The sequence below is a fragment of the Chiloscyllium plagiosum genome, unplaced genomic scaffold (genome assembly GCF_037043375.1).
Source record: "Chiloscyllium plagiosum isolate Xiang-an unplaced genomic scaffold, Cpla_swu_hap1 HiC_scaffold_11, whole genome shotgun sequence".
Classification (NCBI taxonomy): domain Eukaryota; kingdom Metazoa; phylum Chordata; class Chondrichthyes; order Orectolobiformes; family Hemiscylliidae; genus Chiloscyllium; species Chiloscyllium plagiosum.
Window position 1 is genome coordinate 21,704,361 of NW_028270149.1, and position 19,948 is coordinate 21,724,308.

At 39.5% G+C, this 19,948-nt stretch overlaps 1 protein-coding gene across 1 annotated transcript in view; it reads right to left on the reverse strand.

The window, feature by feature from the left end:
* The window catches only part of LOC122557387 (phosphatidylinositol 3,4,5-trisphosphate 5-phosphatase 2A-like), a 146,816-nt gene that overhangs the window by 14,644 nt on the left and 112,224 nt on the right, over positions 1 to 19,948 (reverse strand). Inside the window, exons 17-25 of the mRNA XM_043705046.2 lie at positions 18,805 to 18,904; positions 16,897 to 16,985; positions 13,073 to 13,154; positions 9,630 to 9,719; positions 8,177 to 8,290; positions 5,874 to 5,962; positions 3,452 to 3,539; positions 2,220 to 2,375; positions 562 to 643 (exon numbers count right to left, since the gene is read on the reverse strand). Coding sequence (XP_043560981.2) covers positions 562 to 643; positions 2,220 to 2,375; positions 3,452 to 3,539; positions 5,874 to 5,962; positions 8,177 to 8,290; positions 9,630 to 9,719; positions 13,073 to 13,154; positions 16,897 to 16,985; positions 18,805 to 18,904 — 890 coding nt within the window. The remainder of the gene's footprint in view (positions 1 to 561; positions 644 to 2,219; positions 2,376 to 3,451; positions 3,540 to 5,873; positions 5,963 to 8,176; positions 8,291 to 9,629; positions 9,720 to 13,072; positions 13,155 to 16,896; positions 16,986 to 18,804; positions 18,905 to 19,948) is intronic.

Below are 19,948 nucleotides of genomic sequence, written 5' to 3' on the forward strand. Positions count from 1 at the left end.
GCGCAGTAGTAGTGCCCTTACTGTCTGGGCCGAGAGGCCTGGTTTCATGTCCTGTCTGCTCCAGAACAGGTTGATTTTGAAAAAAAAGGTTAAATAAAAGAAACGCTATGAATAGAAACAGGAGACTATTAAAAATGGACATAGAGTTATACAGCATGGAAACAGATCCTTCAGTCCAAACCGTCTTTTCTGACCAGATATCCTAAACTGTTCTAGTCCCATTTGCCAGCATTTGGCCCGTATCCCCCTAAACCATTCTTAATCATGTGCCTATCCTGATGCTCGTTCCACACACACACCACCCTCTGCATGAAAAAGCTAGCCCTCAGGTCCCTTTTAAATCTTTCCACTCTCATCTTAAACCTAGTTTTGGACTCCCATACCTTGGGAAAAAGACCTTGGCTACTCACCCTCTGCATGTCCCTCATGATCTTATAAACCTTGATAAGGTCACCCCTCAGCCTCAAATCTTCCAGGGAAAAATGCACATTATAAATGCAAAACTGGAAATTCAACAATTTTCCAGCACCTATCCTACAAACCTGTTCCAATGTTACCTACCCAGGGTTGTCCTGGATTGGTTTGGAAGATATAGGCTTATCTTTCAGGGACCGGATGCCATCTCTCTCTGAACTAATCCATTCTGTTCGAAATAAAATGAAGAAATGTTAGTAGATTGCAAATGCACTAAATAGTCAACCAATTTGCAAAAGTTTTTGAAAATTTATGCTTGAACGATAACATTTTACAAAAATAGAACTTTTGCTAATTTATATGTTGTGTGAATTTAACCAAGAACAAAGATATCCAAGATGCTTTTAGACATAGACATAAAACATGATAGCGCAGTACAGGTTCTTCGGCCCTCAGTGTTGTGCCGACCTGTGGAACCAATCTGAAGCCCATCTAACCTACACTATTCCATTTAAAAGTCCTTAAGATTGGCGAGTCTACTACTGTTGCAGGCAGTGTGTTCTATGCCCCTAGTACTCTTTGAGTAAAGAAACCACCTGTGACATCTATCTATCTATTACCCCTCAATTTATAGCTACTTCCCTAGGGCTAGCCATCACCATCCAAGAAAAAGGCTCTCACTGACCATCCTATCTAACCCTCTGATTATTTTATATGTCTCAATTAAGTAACCTCTCAACATTCTTCCCTCTAACGAAAACAGCCTTAAGTTCCTCAGCCTTTCCTCATATAGCCTTCCCTCCATACCAGGCAACATCCTAGTAAATCTCCAAAGCTTCCACATCCTTCCTATAATGCAGTGACCAGAACTGTATGCAATACTCCAAGTTCGGTCGCACCACAGTTTTGTACAGCTGCAGCATTACTTCGTGGCTCCAAAACTCAATCCCTTTACCAATAAAACCTAACACACCGTACTCTTTCTTAACAACCCTATTGATCTGTGTGGCAACTTTCAGGGATGGATGTGCATGGACACCGAGATCTCTCTGCTCTTCCACACTACCAAGAATCTTACCATTAGCCCAATACTCTTTATTCCTGTTACTCCTTCCAAAGTGAATTACCTCATACTTTTCTGCATTAAACTCCATTTGCCATCTCTGAGCTCAGCTCTGCTGCAAGTCTACATCTCTGTGTAACCTGCAACATCCTTCAGCACTATCCACAACTCCACTTACTTTAGTGCCATCCACAAATTTCCTAACCCATTTTTCTGCACCCTCATCCAGGTCATTTCTCAAAATGACAAACAGCAGTGGCCCCAAAACAGATCCTTGCGGTACACCACTAATAACTGAACACCAGGATGAACATTTCCCAACAACCACCAGCCCCTGTCTTCTTTGCGCTAGCCAATTTCTGATCCAAACCACTTTTGTTTTGGAAGGAAGAAAATATCTGAGGACAACATTATGAGAGTACCAACAAGTAATATGACTGAATTCATGCCAGCAATACCCCACCAAAGGCTGAAAAATAATTTTCAGTCAGCATTTGGTCAGAAGGAGATGCCAAGGGGAGATCCCAAACTTCAATAGAGGGAAAGAAAATTAGGCACATTACCTCCTGGACCACTTAGTGGATCATTTTAATGGTATTGCAAGTTGTATTGTTGTCCAATCATTGCTTATTGTGTAGGTGATGTATTAAATTTTGAGACCATAACAGAGAGGTAATGTGCTTCTGTACATATTACTGTGTCATTTTATTGTACTGGGAACTCCGGCATCTGAGGAACTCACCATAAAGACGTTCCCGAGTTCTTTTGCGTTCAGCAGGAACAACGACCCTCATCGTAACACGGATAGATCCCGACTCATCTCCCAGGTGAGACAGACCTGTCTCAAACATCTGTGGTGTGTTTCCAATTAGGGACTTCAGTGCAATACAACACTCTCCTGCCAAAGGGTGGGAAGTGAGAACACAGCAGCCTTATAACAATGTAATTGAAGTTTATGTTGGATTGATTTATGGCCTTCAGTAGATTAGATTAGATTAGATTACTTACAGTGTGGAAACAGGCCCTTCGGCCCAACAAGTCCACACCGACCCGCCAAAGCACAACCCACCCATACCCCTACATTTACCCCTTTAACCTAACACTACGGGCAATTTAGCATGGCCAATTCACCTGATCCGCACATCTTTGGACTGTGGGAGGAAACCGGAGCACCCGGAGGAAACCCACGCAGACACGGGGAAACCCACGCAAACCCACACAGTCAGTCGCCTGAGTCGGGAATTGAACCCGGGTCTCTGGCGCTGTGAGGCAGCAGTGCTAACCACTGTGCCACCGTGCCGCCCACAGTAGTATTATGAGAGATTTCTGTACTGTTATTATCAGCATTCTTCTGTTATTTTTGACTTTCGTTTTGCTTTAGAGCATCGTTTGGAGGTAAATTCGCAGCAGATACTCCTGATTTACTGAGGACAGGGCAAAGCAGGGTGGGTTGCTGGAGTACAATGCACTCAAGATGGGTGATGTGCATTGAACATGCAACATAATCCTGCTTAGGGCACCTGCATTCCCCAGAAGGTTCATTAAAAATGTACTGTCTGGTCTCCTAATTGGTCTATTCAAAGGCCTAACACCTGGTTAAGACAACAACATGCCTGAAAAGTATCAATATTGAATCAGATACCTTTCAAATTGGTTGTTTGCAAGTAGGAAGTATGAATTGCTGAGTTATAACTCTACACCTTAAATTCTTCCTCTTGGACATTCTGCCTTTACAAACAGACAGACATATGAAGACAGACAAGACATAAATATTAGGATTGGAAAAAGAAAATCAAAATCACAGTTTGAACACACATGTCTGGACCACAGGCTTCAGTGAGTTACTTTTCCTTGTTCCTTCAATTCCTTTGTTGTCCGTTGCTATTGATAGAAGGTTGCTTAAACACATCTTTCCCTCATTAATTTATACTTTTACTGTCTTTAAAGGCTAGTTGGAACTTGGTTTTAACTTACCATAGGATTCGTATCCATCTGTGGATTTTATGGTCAGCAGGAGGTGTTGGTCTTGTAGGTACTCAATATCAGACAGAATTGGAGACAACTAAAAGCAGCAACAGTGAATAATGAGAGATGGCAAAGAGTTCAGTGAGTTTAAATTAGTAATTATATATTAACCAGGATTTGGAAAATCTTTGCTTTGGGTCAATGTCTCTGTCAACAGCTTTTCATTATAAATCAAAAGGTTAAATTATGCTTTGGTGAAGTCAGAATTAGAATACCGTGTATCATAAGGCACACCAATTTCTAAATGACAGTGATGAATTTAAAGGATTTTAAGAGTATTGGAGTTATGTTCACATAAATGGATACATCAGAATATAGGGGGTTTTATTCCACATTTAACCCTATTTGGTCCTAGTGTTCTTGAGAGAGCAGTTCAACAATTTTATTCTGCATTAGATTTATGATATATCTAGTTTGAATGTCCTTGATGAGACACCTTATTGGGAATGTTACACTGGATCAGACCCATCATAGATACAAAGAATCCCTAGAGTGTGGACACAGGCCCTTTGGCCCAACAAGTCCATACTGACCCTCCAAAGAGTAACCCATCCGGATCCATTCCCCTACTACTCTACATTTACCCTGACTAATGCACCTGACCTACACGTCCCTGAACACTGTGGGCAATTTAGCATAGCCAATTCACCTAATCTGCACATCTTTTGATTGTGGGAGGAAACCACAGCACCCAGAAGAAACCCATGCAGATACGGGGAGAATGTGCAAACTCCACACAGACAGTCGCCCTGGGTGGAAATTTAAACTGGGTCCCTGGCACTGTGAGGCAGCAATGCTAACCACTGAACCACTGTGCCATCCTGTACCTAATGCTCAAAGTATTTGATTGACGGCTGTCATACATATTTGGGAAACATTAGCCAGGAGAGTGAACTGCAGCAAGCCCTCCTGGCTTAGAAATGGCTTCAAAGAGGCCTCCCATGTCTTCCATCAAATTGTGGGAATTATCAGAACTTTTTCATTCACTTGTGGGACATGGGTATCTTGAGCTAGGTCAGCATTTATTGCTTTCTTGTACCACTGCAATCTATATGTAGTGGACAGACTCACAGACTCACAATGCTCTAGACAGACTCACAATGCCATCAGGGCGGGGCTTCTGGATTTTGACCCAGCGACACTGAAGGGATGATGATATATATATACCCAAGTCAGGATGGTGAGTGTCTAAAAAGGGAATTTGTATAGTGGTTGATTCAGTCAGCTGGAGTGTTAATGAACCTGAAACACAAGGGAAGGACGTTCCTGTGAACAACAAGAAATGTGTTCTTGTTCTACAGGTCCTACATCTCTGTGTTTCTTCATTAGTGGGGTGGCATGGTGGCTCAGTGGTTAACACTGCTGCCTCACAGCACCGGGCATCAGGTTCAATTATACCCTTCGGAGACTGTCTGTGTTCAGTTTTCATATTCTCCCTGTGTCTGCGTGGGTTTCCACCGAGATGCTCTGGTTTGCTCCCACAGTCCAAAGATGTGCAGGTTTGGTGGATTAGCCATGGTAAATTACCCAGAGCATCTAGGGATGTGTAGATTAGGTGGATTGGCCGTAGGAAATGCAAGGTTACAGGGGTAGGGTACAGGGTTGGGTCTGGATGGAATGCTCTTTGGAGAGTCAGTTTGGACTCGATAGGCCAAATGATCTGCTTGCACATTGTGGAGATTCCATGATGTCAAGAGTGTATTGTCAGCCCCAATTCTATAAGGAATGAATGACCACTCATTGAAAATTAAATTTAGTCTGTTTTGAAATAATATTTAGGTTCATCCCATTAAAGCCAACATTCTGCTCACCTTGGACAATAACCTGCTCCCCAAATGAAAATTAGATGGAGTAGACTATTTTTTTACAAGGTCTATGTACAATTGGGCATGTTTAAATCTGAGATAACTTTGAGCTTCTGCATACAAATACAAAGCTCATTCACTCTTATACATGTCCAGCTTATTTCCAAATGTAGCAGTCAAGAAAAGTAAGTTTTTCCTGTCTGTCTTTGATGTATTAATCCCAGGTGACTAGCCTGACACTAGCCTATTAGGATGGGAAAATGGTAGGATAGTTTATCCTTCTGGATTCTCAATAGAGGTCTTTACTGATTAGTGATACTAAGGTTCCTGTGTTGCTTCTAACACAACCTTGGCTGAGATCAGTTAAGGACAAGGATTGAATCCTAACTAAGTAAGCTTTTTGTTTGCTCTAGACATTGCTCAAATAACCAAATAGCATTTCTCACTGTTCAGATCGAAACATAAAGACCTGGTTGAGCTTACAGTAAATGACTGTTGTATTATGTATAAAATAAATATTATATATTTTAGTTATCATCTTTCATCAGGCTAAAACAGTGACCTACCATTGGCAACTGGTGTGCAGACCACTGAACTCTCAGGAATCCATGTTTAATACAAATCTGCAAAGCATTATCCAAACTTTTCTTAAATTCTGTCAAGAAAAAGTGAATTTTGGAAAAGTGAGCATTATTGTTTTCAAAATGCGTACTTTTCTGTTCACCTGTGAATATCTTTGTGGTAATTTCAAACAGAGATTTTCATCTACACTGAGTGCAAATCTTTGCTATTGTCCTTGCATTGCCATGTCTACATTGAAAAGGTAGAGTCAGGTTTGACAAAACCTTGCGCATAATCTTTGTCCAGCTAGAAATCTGATTATTGCACAAGGTATCACTGAGGCACAAAACAAATAAGCCACAATAATGGTATTAAAATTGTTAGTTACTGTTTGCAGAACAAATTGCGCTCTTCATTTGACTGTAAGGATTCTGCACCAATTGTTCGACTGGTGTTAAATCCAGAACTCAACGATTGCAGACAGTCAGAAACCTTGTTCACATTTATTGATCATATTGAATGGTGGAGCAGGACTGAGTCAAATGGCCCAGTCTTGCTCCTATCTTCTGTATTTCTTTTAACTGCAGTTGAGATTGGAAGTTGCTGGGATCTCCACTTGCCAATCTTCCACCTGATAAACCCGCTACGGTCACTTACTGAAACAGGAGATCAGTAAACAATGGCATAGATTTATAGCAGATTGGTTCACCCAGTATAGGAGTAATAACAACTGATACGACACAGGCACAGAACAGCTAGAAAAGCTGTCTTTGTTCCTTTGAATGGAATTGAATACTCTCCCCCAGAATGAGTGTGGTGGGTGGAGGAAGGGGAGTGCAGTGGATGAGATAGGAGTTTTCCAACCTCTGCTGTGAGTGGGTACACCTTTCCTGAAAGTCATGGGGCTTTTGTCAGCACCCTGGGCTGTGGGTGAGACCCCTGTCACCTCTCATAAATATCACAAAGTTAGGGAGTGAAATTAAACGGGAGATGTGATAATTTACAGAAAACAATAACTTGTTCCAATGAAAGTTATTATAAAGAAGGAAATTCATTTTAAAAAAGGAACAAAATGTGAGTGTCAATCAATAAGTTGGATCTCAATTAAACTCTGATCAGTCTGAATAACCAATCTCCTAACTGCAATGTGTTTAAAATTTCCCATTAAAATCCTGCCAGTTTTATCATCTTAAGTGCTGCTGTTAAATGTGTTATTACTCCTAATAAATACTATTATAATAAACTTGTGCCATGTATTGTTGTGAATCCTATTTAATGGAAGAGTAAGTTATGAGTAAGAACATTTGTCCTTTAATAACTATCTTCATTCTCCCTTCCTGTATTGATGGAATTTTGTTCCTCTTGATGTTTTTGTTCCATATATTCTGGCTGCTCTTCAAGCAATCTGGCACAGAAATGCGTTGAGGGGTGAAATTTGTTCGGGATGTGAAATGTGTGGCAGTCATTCAGCTGCCCATTATTCAAACGTCAACTGAAGTCAAAAAAAAGAAACAGGGTATAGCAGATGGCCAGACCACCAATGCCCATTCTGGACTGTGCAGGAATTATAATCATATGAATTTACACATCCAGGCTATGTTGGTATATATGCTGCATACCCACAAACATAAGTCTGATTTGACATGCTGCATTGTTTCCCCATCACTATCACACTTTTCTTTAACTATATATAAATATTTAAATATTGACTCAAGCTTCTTCAATCATTAACTCCACGAGTCAAAGCAAAACCTTCAGTATACAAAACCATCCACTGAGAGAAAGTGAGGATTGCAGATGCTGGAGGTCTGAGTCGAAAAGTATGGCACTGGAAAAGCACAACAGGTCAGGCAGCATCAAAGGAGCAGGAAAGTCGACATTTTGGGCATAAGCCCTTCATCAGAAAACCACCTACTGCCCCTCCAAGTTACTATTGCTCATGCATGATCTTGGACCCTGTGGGCAAAGTGTTTTACAACCAGTGCTGAGCTGACCTGAAATTTACATATGCTTCCCACTCACAGGGTTTCAGTCAGTAATGCAAAGTAATCAGTCACTGATACATGCATGGATATGAAATTTTCCTTTCTTTATTCAAAGACATTGTGGCCAATTGTAATGAACCTATCGCTACATGTATTATAAACAAATTGTTTAACATTACCAAAGTAAGGAATTCAAAATGGTCTTTTTTTCTGTGGATGTCAATGCTACAGTGGCGTTTTTATATCTAACCAATATTGGGGACAATTAATTGGGAGGTATCACCCTATAATTGGTTGCAATGTGAGTATTGAATATTCCAAACCTTCCAGACAGCTTGAGTGAAATTCAATGAAAAATTTTGTTTTGCATGTTGTCTTCACAATGGCTTCAATGAGTTCAAACTCAATGCAGGCCTGCCCGGAGCTGTTACCAGGACCTGCAAACAACATAAGTATAATTAACTATAAATGAGAAAAAGTCAACAGCAACAATAACCTGCATTTTATAGTGTCTCTTAACCAAACTCACCAATATATGAATGCATATCATACCTTATGCACACTAGCCTTCGAGTAGTGTGTGTGCATACATGTGCGACAGTGTATATGTGTGCCTGAGTGTGTGTGTGCATGTATATGTATGTGTGTGTGTGTGCGCGCGTACTCACTAATTTGATATATGTCATTGCTGGAAAATGAAACAATATCAGTGTTATATACTTCTAGCCCAAGCTATGGTCAATTATAAAATAAAAAGAAAACACAAACTTTCAGGAAGCACCTACATTTACTTAGCTCCACAATATTAGCCATGTTTTTTAAATGGATGTCTCTCTACCACCCTCTCACAATAATACTCATTACTTTGTTTCTGTAGGAACAAGCCTAGAAGTTGCTTTAACATTTATGCACAGCATTTTTCAAAGGTTCCGCTTGGTAATTTGAATGACTCACTGACTTCACTCATAATTTCCTAATTTTAATTTGTATTTCCCTAAAATCATTCCCTCCTTTGTAAATTCCTTTATAATTTTGCAAGCAATTAATTATGAAACCTCAAAGTGTCATAGCTTCAATCAAACACAAATCTAATTTCCCTTAACATCTTATTATTTTAATACTCAATACCCACAACCACACTTGTTGCTCACGTCTATACAGTTGAAGCATGACAATATCTTTGCCTGATTTCAGGAGAATGGCACAGAGTATCCAGTAATAGAACCTTGTCTGATTTGCACTCAATGGGCTGCTTTTTACTAGCTATTTGGGTTAGGTTGGGTTGGGAGGTTGTAGCGTGGCCAGTGGAAGTTTGGGCTGACATATAAAAAGGGCCAGGAAAGAGAAGGTGAAGGGCAGCTCTCCTGTGAAATTTCGATATCTCTCTGCTCCACCTCAACAATGGACCAAGTGGAGAATGTATTGTTTATTGCTGCCTTGTTGTATTCCCATAATGCTCATCTCCCTAATGTGCCAATGACAATCTTTAAGCAATAACTAGCAATTTTCGTTGCCTCTGGACTTAAGTGTACTCTGCTGCCTGTGCTGCTTAACCTGACCTCAGACAAAGAGACTTTAATTCATTCACTTTGATCTAGGTTCATAGCCAAATGCAGAAGATGAAAGATCAGTGGACAATCTGCAGTAACAACCCACTCTAATCAATTCACACTGTACAATTTCACTTGCAGAATGATTCAGGAATTGCTCCCCCCACATGCTCTCCCCACCCTCGGACTGATGAACATGTTCTTTGCAGTAAGTTGCTCTTTTTACCTTTTTTAGACACAAACTGGGAAGTTACCCCAATTTCAAATGTGGAAAAGACAGGTGAATGGTCGCTGGTCATAATGTCATCAGTGCAACCTGCAGAAAAATGAAATAGCATGAATATGTGAAAATGAATTATTATACTCTTAGTTCTTCTGAGACAGGTGATCTGGCACAATTCTGTCATTATTGTATCACAGTAAGTAGCGATGAGTGGCACACACCTTTAAAAAAGAGGAAAATAATACCTTGAACATTCAACTGCTTTTTAGAAATAGTGGTTAGGACCAGATTCTTGAATTCTTGCCCCCATTCTCACGTCTTGCAATTTTCACTGGTATGGGATAAAGATATCTGTAGCACACTCACACATATCCCTTGTATTTCCCAAGGTTAATACAATTGAACACGTGCTGATTGGTTGGTTGAGTCCCAAAAGTCCAGAACCACTTACCTCACAGGAGACTGTGTTTACCTTTTAACTGGTGGCATAAAGACGGAATTCAAGTGTTATCTGTTTTTGATGCAATTAGTGAATCGATTGATTTATTGTTTCACAATAGGTTAACTACTTGAAAGGGTTTACATTTTTTGAATGAATTTTATGAATTCGAGTTTGTTATCAGTCAGTTTGCTTCAGGGAGAGCTGAATTCGATTATCAATAGTTGAAATTTTCATCTATCTTCCAATGTCATGGCTTATAAGGTTTACCCATCGTAGATATTGGATGATTGGCAGTGAAGCACACTTAAGATGAGGAGGCACAAAGGGTTCATGGGAAATATGAGGGGTCATGTCAGGTAGAAGTGGGTAGGGGAGGGTTTGAGGGCCTGAAACTCATGTTGAAAACCAGACCAACATCCCAGTAAATGTATGAACGCATTCCACCTGGCTGCTTAGCCATTACCCATGACATTGCTACCTCTGGACATTGTGGACTGGATCTATCCCATTCCACCACCCCCATCACAAAAAGAAGGCAGGCGAGGGGAATTTTCTCAGACGTAGTTCAGCAGGTATCCCATTCAAGCTCCTTCTACTCCACAAAAATCTGAACTAATTGTGTTCATTAAAACATTGTTAAGATGGTTCCGTAAAATCCCTTCGTCAAGTAAAACCAATTTCCTTTCGATGTCTGTCCGATGTAATGATCTAAAATGGTACTAGTTTCAAACTATGAACAAAGGGTGGGACAGAAAGTGGGAAAAGCCCTGTAACATGGGTGAAAGTTGTGTTAGAAACAGAGTTACTATCATTCCATCCAGTACAAAGTTCTGTTTTCTATTCCACTGAAAGGAATTAAACAAATCTTCCACCCTTCCTATGATATTCAAAGGGAGTGCACGAGCAGGTCACAGGCTACTCTGAGAATTCTGCCTAATATACATTTATAGGGTCTAAACAAACCTCTCATCAGGTGAGACGTGATTGGTGTTCCATTGAGGGGCTTGAGAATGCCTCAGAGAGTTTCAAGACAAAGATAATTAGCTCAGTAAACCAATTACCTTTATATAGAAAAGCTTTAATTCCTTTAGGATCTCTATTGTAGAATTTAATTTAGTCATAGTAATAATGTCTATCTTATTAATGTAATTTGTATCTGATTGCTAACAGTGTAACAAACTACAATGCCTCTTCTCATTAAGACACACTTGATGACAGCAAATTATCCCAAACGCAGTCTGGTAATAGTTGGCATTCCCAAAACACACAACAATAATCTCCTTATATACTACTGTTTGCTATTTCTGCACTTGTAGTTATTACAATTGCATTCAAGACCTAACATTAATCCCTTCCAACACTGCTAGTTACTGATTTCCATTTTGAAAAGTACCTATCCACCGTTACTCTCTCTTCTCTGACCAAGCAAATTTTGTATTGATCTTGATGGCTCATCCTAGTTCCCATGAGACTCTACCTTTGGTATCAGCTTGCTATGAGGTACCTTATCAAATGCCTTACTGAAGTCCATGTAGACAACATACTATGATCTTCCCTCATCAGTTATTCTTGTCACCTTCTTAAAGAACTCAATCAAGTTGGTGAGACATGACTTTCCCTGTACAAAACTATGCTTCCTTTCACTAACAATTTCATTTCCTTCCAAATGTAAATAAATCCTGTCTTGCAGTATCTTCTCCAATAGGTTCCCCATCACTGATGTCAGGACCTCCTACCTACAATTATCTGGGTTATACCTATTTCCCTTCTTCAACAAAGGAACAACATTGGCCATTCTCCAGTCTTGTGGAACCTTGACTGAGGCCAAAGAGGATGCAAAGATATTTGTTAAGGCTCCAGCTATTTCCTCCCTTGCCTCCCACAGCATCTTAGGAAGAAAGGTTGAGGAGGCTTGGGCTTTTCTCATTGGAGTGAAGAAGGGTGAGAGGTGACTTGATAAAGGTGTACAAGATGATGAGAGGCATAGATATTGTGGATACCAGAGACTTTTTCCCAGGGTGGAAATGGCTATCATGAGGGAGCATGATTTTAAGGTGGTTGGAGGAAGGGTTAGGAGAGATGCCAGAAGTGGGTTATTTACACAGAGAGTGGTGGGTGCATGGAATGCACTGCCAGCAATAGTAGTAGAGTCAGAGACATTTGGGATATTTGAGCAACTCTTGGATAGGCACATGGAAGATAGTGCAATGAAGGATATGTCGAGTAGTTTGATCTTAGAGTAGGATAAAATATTGACACAACATTGATGGCTGAAGTGTGCTGTACTGTTCTATGTTCTATTTCCAAAATGCTCCCCCACTAAAACTTTGATCACCCGGTCAGGCTCATTTCCCAATATCAGGTCCAGTATGGCTGCCTTCTTCATTGAACTATCTACCATTGATCCAAAAATCCCTTTCTGGATACACCTAACAAATTGTTCTCCATCCAAATCCCTGGTGCTAAGGGAATCCCAGTCAATATGGGGTAAGTTAAAATCATCCACCACAACAACACTGTCAGTTTCACATCTTTCCAGAATCTGACGACATAGCTCTTCCTCTATCAACCACTGGCAGCTGGGAAGTCTGAATTCCAATCCCAACATTGTGATTGTACCCGTCCTATTTTTCAGCTCTGCCCATAATGCCTCACTGCAAGATGCCGCCGAGGTGACCTCCCTCAACACAGCTGTGATACCAGTAATGCGACTCTCTCACCACTTTTGCTTCCTCCTCTGTCTTGTCTAAAACGTTGATAAAGTTTGCTTATTTTAAATATTAGATGTTATAAAAATTTGTAAAATATTTTCTCAGTATCGGCTGACCTGAGTATGAGTAACAAAATTATTCAAGTTTGGAAAGTTGATGCAAAATATTTTCAAAAACTTCATAAGTGACATGTCTTTGTTCACCAGCACAGTAATGGCCAGGATACTATGGAAGTATCCTTGCCCTAAGCTGCAAAGTATCCATTTATTTCAATGATAAATTATTATACTCACCATATGAGGTACATTGATTATACGTCTCTGGGTAAGATTTCCATAGGACTCTATCACACCAAGAAGGAACGTTTATTCTTATCTATAATAAAAACAATGAACAAAGATATGAATAATAAGCTTGAATGTATCTTCAAATGATGTCAAACTTTTGAGTCTGAAGTTGCTTCCTTCCTCTTTCTCACCATTTTTAAATGATAGAGCTATATTTGCAATTTTCTAACTAAAAACACATTTCAAAGATATAGAAAGCTTTGAAAAATTACAATTAATGCATCTGTACTTCCCTCACCTGATTTTTCTAATGTTCTGGATTGGAAACCACAAGGTCTTAGAGATTTTTCTGCCTTAAGTCCCATTACTGTTTTCCTTATTCATATTAGATCTAGATAGTCCTTCCCTTTGACTTATTTTTAGGTTTCTTCTATTTCTGCTTGCTTGCCCTCTTCTAATACTGTGAAAACAAAGTCAAAGTACTCATGTAAGCAAGTCTCCAACTTCCATATAGTTCATTATGGTCAGGCAGACTTCAACCTTAAATTAGCTCTTTGTACCTTCCCTGAATCTCTTTCTCTTAATATATTTACAAACACCTTTGCTGCTAACTTTAATGTCCTTTACTCTTATGTTCAGAAACTGTTTCTTCTATTTATGGATCTCACAACTTGCTGGATGCATTAGTTTTGCTTTTATTAAGACTGTTAATAAATGCTCTTCCTGACCTTGCTTACTAATTCTGGTTGCTAGATTACACAAGTGGAATCTTTGCCTTTCAGGATTATATTTTGGTTTTGTACTATTGGTTTTTATTTTACCCATTAACAATCTACTATGGATAATTCATTCCTTATGTTACAAAAGATTGTCTTGCTTAAACTGTAATCTGTAGTCTGAGACTTGTTACAATTCCAGCTCATGTTATTACTGGAAAAATCTGAACACAGACTGAAATCTGGCTTCATAGATTGTTTTTTGTTTTTAACAAGGTCCTCTTTTACTGAAATATAAACACACAATGCTTCAGATCTGATGTTAACAATAAAATAGAATTGGATTATGCAGACTGGAGGCCTGTGACCAGTGGAGTGCCACAAGAATCAGTGCTGGGTCCATTACTTTTCTTCATTTATATAAATGATTTATTTGGATGTGTGCATAAGAGATATAGTTAGTAAGTTTGCAGATGACACCAAATTTGGACAGTGAAGAAGGTTACCTCTGATTACAACGGGATCTTGATCAGATGGGCCAATGGGCTGAGAGGTGGCAGATGGAGTTTAATTTATATAAATGCGAGGTGCTGCATTTTGGGAAAGCAAATCTTAGTAGGACTTATACACTTAATGGTAAGGTCCTGGGGAGTGTTGCTGAGCAAAGAGATATTGGAGTGCAAGTTCATAGCTCCTTGAAAGTGGAGTCACAGATAGATAGGATAGTGAAGGTGGCATTTGGTATGTGTTCCTTTATTGGTCAGAGTGTTGAGTATAGGAGTTGGGAGATCATGTTGCGACTGTAACATGGATATTGGTTTGGCCAATTTTGGAATATTGCATGCAATTCTAGTCTCCTTCCTATTGGAAGGATGTTGTGAAACTTGGAAGGGTTCAGAAAAGATTTACAAGGATGTTGCCAGAGTTGGAGGATTTGAGCTATACAGAGAAGTTGAATAGGCTGGGGCTGTTTTCCCAGGATCGTTGGAGGTTGAGGGGTGATCTTATAGGGGCATGAATAGGATAAATAGACAAAGTCTTTTAGGGGTTGGGGGGAGTCCAGGACTAGAAGGCATAGGTTTAGAGTGAGAGGGGAAAGATATAAAAGGGACCTTAGGGGCAACCTTTTCATGCAGAAGGTGGTTTGTGTATGAAATGAGCTGCCAGAGGAAGTAGTGGAGGCTAGTACGATTGTAACATATGGATGAGTATATGAATAGGAAGGGTTTGGAAGGATATGGGCTGGGTGCTGGCAGGTGGGACTAGATTGGGTTGGGATATCTGGTCGGCATGGATGAGTTGGACTGAAGGATCTGTTCCTGTGCTGTACATCTCTGTGACTTTATGACTCTAAGAGAAATTAATAAAAGAATACATAATACCAAATTATTTTCATATAACACAAGATTGAAGATTTTGAAAGACATGATAAAATATAATCCCATTCATTTCAACACAGCCCTTACAGGACTCAAATACCAGAGAGAATTCCCTTATGACATCTATAGGGTTTAACTGAATAGATGTTTCAATTTCTGTTTTTGAAAATCTGATAGCCTCTTTTTTGAGTATTCATACAACTGAGATTAAACTTTCTCAGCTTCAAGTAACTCCTTCAGTATTTTACCAAAACTTTTCTAAGGTCTAGCAATTGTAAACAAAACTCCTTAACCTAAGGTAGCCTATTGCTCAACAATTCTAATCAATTCCCTTTCTTCAGGAGCAACTGTTTGATATAAGCAGGAAACAAAGTGTGGGTGCTTCCTTTAAGTCAAAAAAATTACAATTCCGGATCCTCCTAACTAAAGTCTAATTTCTAACTAAAGTCCAATGAATACACTGATCACTTGGTTCACTTATGCAAATTTTCCCAATGTCAACAAGTTTGCAAAAGCCTCCAAAAACTATCGTTTTTTTTTAAGAAGTCATAGCTTCATAAAATCTTACAAGTTAATAATGTAACCCCTTCAGGCACACAGACCAAAACCTACACACCACTAGTTTGAAATTCAAACTCAAAAATAAATAAATAAATAAATGTCACACTCAATCATACCAAGACCACTACTTGCCAGATATTCCCTGACCAACTATTTCCAAGATATTCCTATCATGTCCATGTCTATTCTCTTGTAAAACAACACTCAAGAACTACACTTTTTAATGGCAAATTAAAATCACACAGGGGTTAAAGATGTTCTGATCCCTCAGTTCCCTCCATCGTTAAGAAAAGATTTTGATAAGGGTGATCAGACACTGGAAACACCATTAAACAGAGCTAAGGAACAGCTAGGGATGCAAGACTCTGGTAGGAGTTGTCCACAGATCACCTAATAGCAATTATGCAATGGGGAAGAGATGGAGAGGACGATTTCATGAGTGAATAAGAATGCAATGTAGTTCAATAGGTAATTTAAACGTTAACATTGAATGGGAGAAGTACAGCTCCAATAATGAGGACAATTAATGTCTAAAATGTGATAGGGGCAGTTTTGTTGAACAATTTTAACCTAATTGTGGACAAGGAATTAGGTTAAAATTGTTCAACAAAACTGCCCCTATCACATTTTAGACATTAATTGTCCTCATTATTGGAGCTGTACTTCTCCCATTCAATGTTAACGTTTAAATTACCTATTGAACTACATTGCATTCTTATTCACTCATGGAATCGTCCTCTCCATCTCTTCCCCATTGCATAATTGCTATTAGGTGATCTGTGGACAACTCCTACCAGAGTCTTGCATCCCTAGCTGTTCCTTAGCTCTGTTTAATGGTGTTTCCAGTGTCTGATCACCCTTATCAAAATCTTTTCTTTCTACAGCTTTCATTAAGTATTTTATCAATATAGCTATTACTTACATCCTTTCCCAATTTCTCTCTCCTTTCTAAAGATTTGATATATGGCCCTTTATCATGCTCAGTTTGTACCTAGGTCTCTGCAGTCCCATCGTATTGTGGAAGGGCAATCTGTTTGTCAAACTCCATTATTTTATTTCTTATGCTTTTGGGAGTCCTTGCAATCTTCATGATACCTCTAAGACCTTTCCATCATTTTCTCACACTTTCTCACAAAGGAGAAAAATAGAAAATAATCAGCCTGATGATCCTTACCCCAGTGGTTTTATGTTTTTGCCATGAGTAAACGTCTCTGGTATTTCGCTCGTATCGATAAGTAGGAGGAAACGTGATTTCTTCCTCATCTGAGAGATATGGAAAAGAAAATTGAGAACACCATATCACAAGTTTAGAGCCTTTTGTAAGAATGAGAGGGATAGTGTTTCAGCTTTATAACCTTCAGTTTCGACCTGATCCCTGCACACCACCATAATGCCAAGGGAGAATTGAATGGCCTGCAATATCTGCTGTTCCTTTTGCAGTGAATGACAGACAAGGGAGTAGAGGGTTACAGGACAGACTCCTGTAGAAGGGCTTCCTGAAGAAGGGCTTATGCCTGAAACGTCGATTCTCCTGTTCCTTGGATGCTAATTGACCTGCTGCGCTTTTCCAGCAACACATTTTCAGCTCTGATCTCCAGCATCTGCAGCCCTCACTTTCTCTCTACAGAACAGACAAGTAAATGGAGGTGAAACCACAACCTGATCAACCATCATCTTACTGAATGCTGGAATAGGCACAATGATGGTGATAAATGGAATGTCATTGCATGGGTAATCCAAGATCCCAGGTTATGGGTTGGAATATCACCATGGCAGATGGTGAAATTTGAATATGAATACAATATCTGGAATATAAGGATAGCTGCAAGACAGCCACGTAACCAGGGTCAACTTCAATCTAGGGCGGTACAGTTGCTCAGTGGTTCACACTGCTGCCTCACAGAGCCAGGGACCCAGGTTCGATTCCAGCCTTGGATGACTGTCTGTGTGGAGTATGCACATTCTCTCCGTGCCTGCGTGAGTTTCCTTCAGATGCTCCAGTTTCCTCCCACATTCCAAAGATGCGCACATTAGGAGGATTGACAGTGCTAAATTGCAAATAGCATTCAGGGATGTGTAGGCTAGGTGCAATAATCAGAGGTAAATGTACAGTAATAGGGGAATAGGTCTGGATGAGATACTCTTTGGAGGGTTGGTGTGGTCTTGTTAGGCCGAAGGGCCTGTTCCCACACTATAGGGATTCTATTCTAATTGTGGTAAGAACACCCATCTGGTTTGTTAATGCCCTTTAAGGAAAGAAGTTGGCCACAAGAACAGAGAATGCTGGAGAAACTCAGCATATCTTGCAACATCTGTAGAGAGAGAGAAAGAGAGTGAACATTTTGATTCCACAGTGACTCTTCCCCAGAACAGGCTTGAAACACTAACTTTGTTTTGCTCTCCACAGATGTGATCAGTCTTGATGAGTTTTTTGCAGCATTTTCTGTGTTTGTTTCAGATTTCCACCATATTTTGCTTTTTTCACAATGAAATCTGTCTTCCTTTCCTGGTCGACCCTACATGTGACTCCAGACCCATAGCAATGTGGTTGACTTTTAACTACCCTCTGGGCAACCAGGGATGAACAGCAAATGCTGACCAAATTAGCGATGCTCATATCCCATGAAAAAAATCAAAAAAGAATCAAAAGTTTTATCCAGCTTTTGGAACCCAACTGAATTTCACATTACCACAATCTTCAGGCTTAACACAGTTTTATTGTACTTTTCCAATTTTAGTGGCATTAGCACTTCAAAAATATTTCTCCCTGGGAAAAAAATATAATTTCGTGATGTGGTGCTGTTTGACATGATGAATTAATCCATTAAATACCAGTCTTTGTCAACAAAATATCTGACTATGCAGCCACCAACTGTCAATAGGACATATGTGGATCTAACATCTGGAGGTTGTTGAAGGGTTGGTGTTGAATTCTACCGAACATTTCCTGTAACTTTGGTGGAAACTCTCCAGAAAACCCGAAGAATTAGTATAAATGCAATTTATGCCATGGTGGTAATTTATGTATTTTACAATAACATGGAAAAATTTAATACATTTGAATCATCAGAAATTTACTTACAGAATTTCAGAAACACCTTTCTTTTCTCTTGCTCCAGGTTCAGTTGGTCTACACTCAATAATGGCTCAAATTCCTTTTTGCTGATGTGACTTAAAATATCCTGAATGATAAAGTATTTGAATTATTTGAAGCTTTTCAGCACTGCATTATCAGCCACTGAGTCTCTCCAAATGATCAACTTATGCTTTAATTTCTTGACCCTCCCATCGTAATTATTTCATCCACTTTCAAATCTCATCCACTGGCTAATTTTCACGGACAGCAGTAGACAAATGGTGCTGTGGAGACAGGGCTGAAAATGGGAGAGATGGTAATTTCCAGTTACCAATTGGTATGCTAGAATGCATATTTCTACCACTTGATTGTTTTGGCACAATCTAGTTTACCAGTAGATAATCTACAATTTAAGGGTGACCATATAGGCCAATTAAAGTCCCTACTAAGGCCCCTCTCCAATGTCAATTAAATTGGAATTCCATCAGTTTGCCATCTTGGGTGCTAAAATATAGATGTAAGCAGTTTCACCAGGAGTTTCCATCCATCTATTTTCTGAAAGGAGATCATGGATGAATATGCTATACACTATCAAAATGAAAGAAATTCCCCATTCTTTCCACTGTAGGCTTCACACCAGCTGCCAATTAGCGTGACTTCTACTGATGCCAGCAGGAAGGCCCAATCCTTTAGACCCACAGGAAAATGGTAATTTTAATAATGTAGTTGGAAGTTATAGCAGTTCTGAGAATTTTACAGAAATGCTGAAATGATAGCTTTTGTAATACCAATGGAAATGATGAACCTGTGGAGCTCAAAGGATTATCTCCATTTATTTTCAAGGAACCCTGTAGCCTTTACTGGATATAACAAAGACACAGCACAGTCAATTGCTCATTGTTCGCCAGACAGGTTTTACTTAGGTTCCATTGCTCCTTCAGGCATAGGTGTTCAGGGTGACAGTCCTAGGCCTGAATAAATCAAGCCTTATGCCCATTAAATAAATAAGATAATTTTACATGATAAGTAATCAGGTCATTTCAAATGCCAGCCCTGGCTGAAAAGGGAAGGAAACCTTGGGTATTCATATCTCATAACTGGAAGATTGAATGGAAAATTATAATTGACTGAGTGCCCAGATTGAGACATC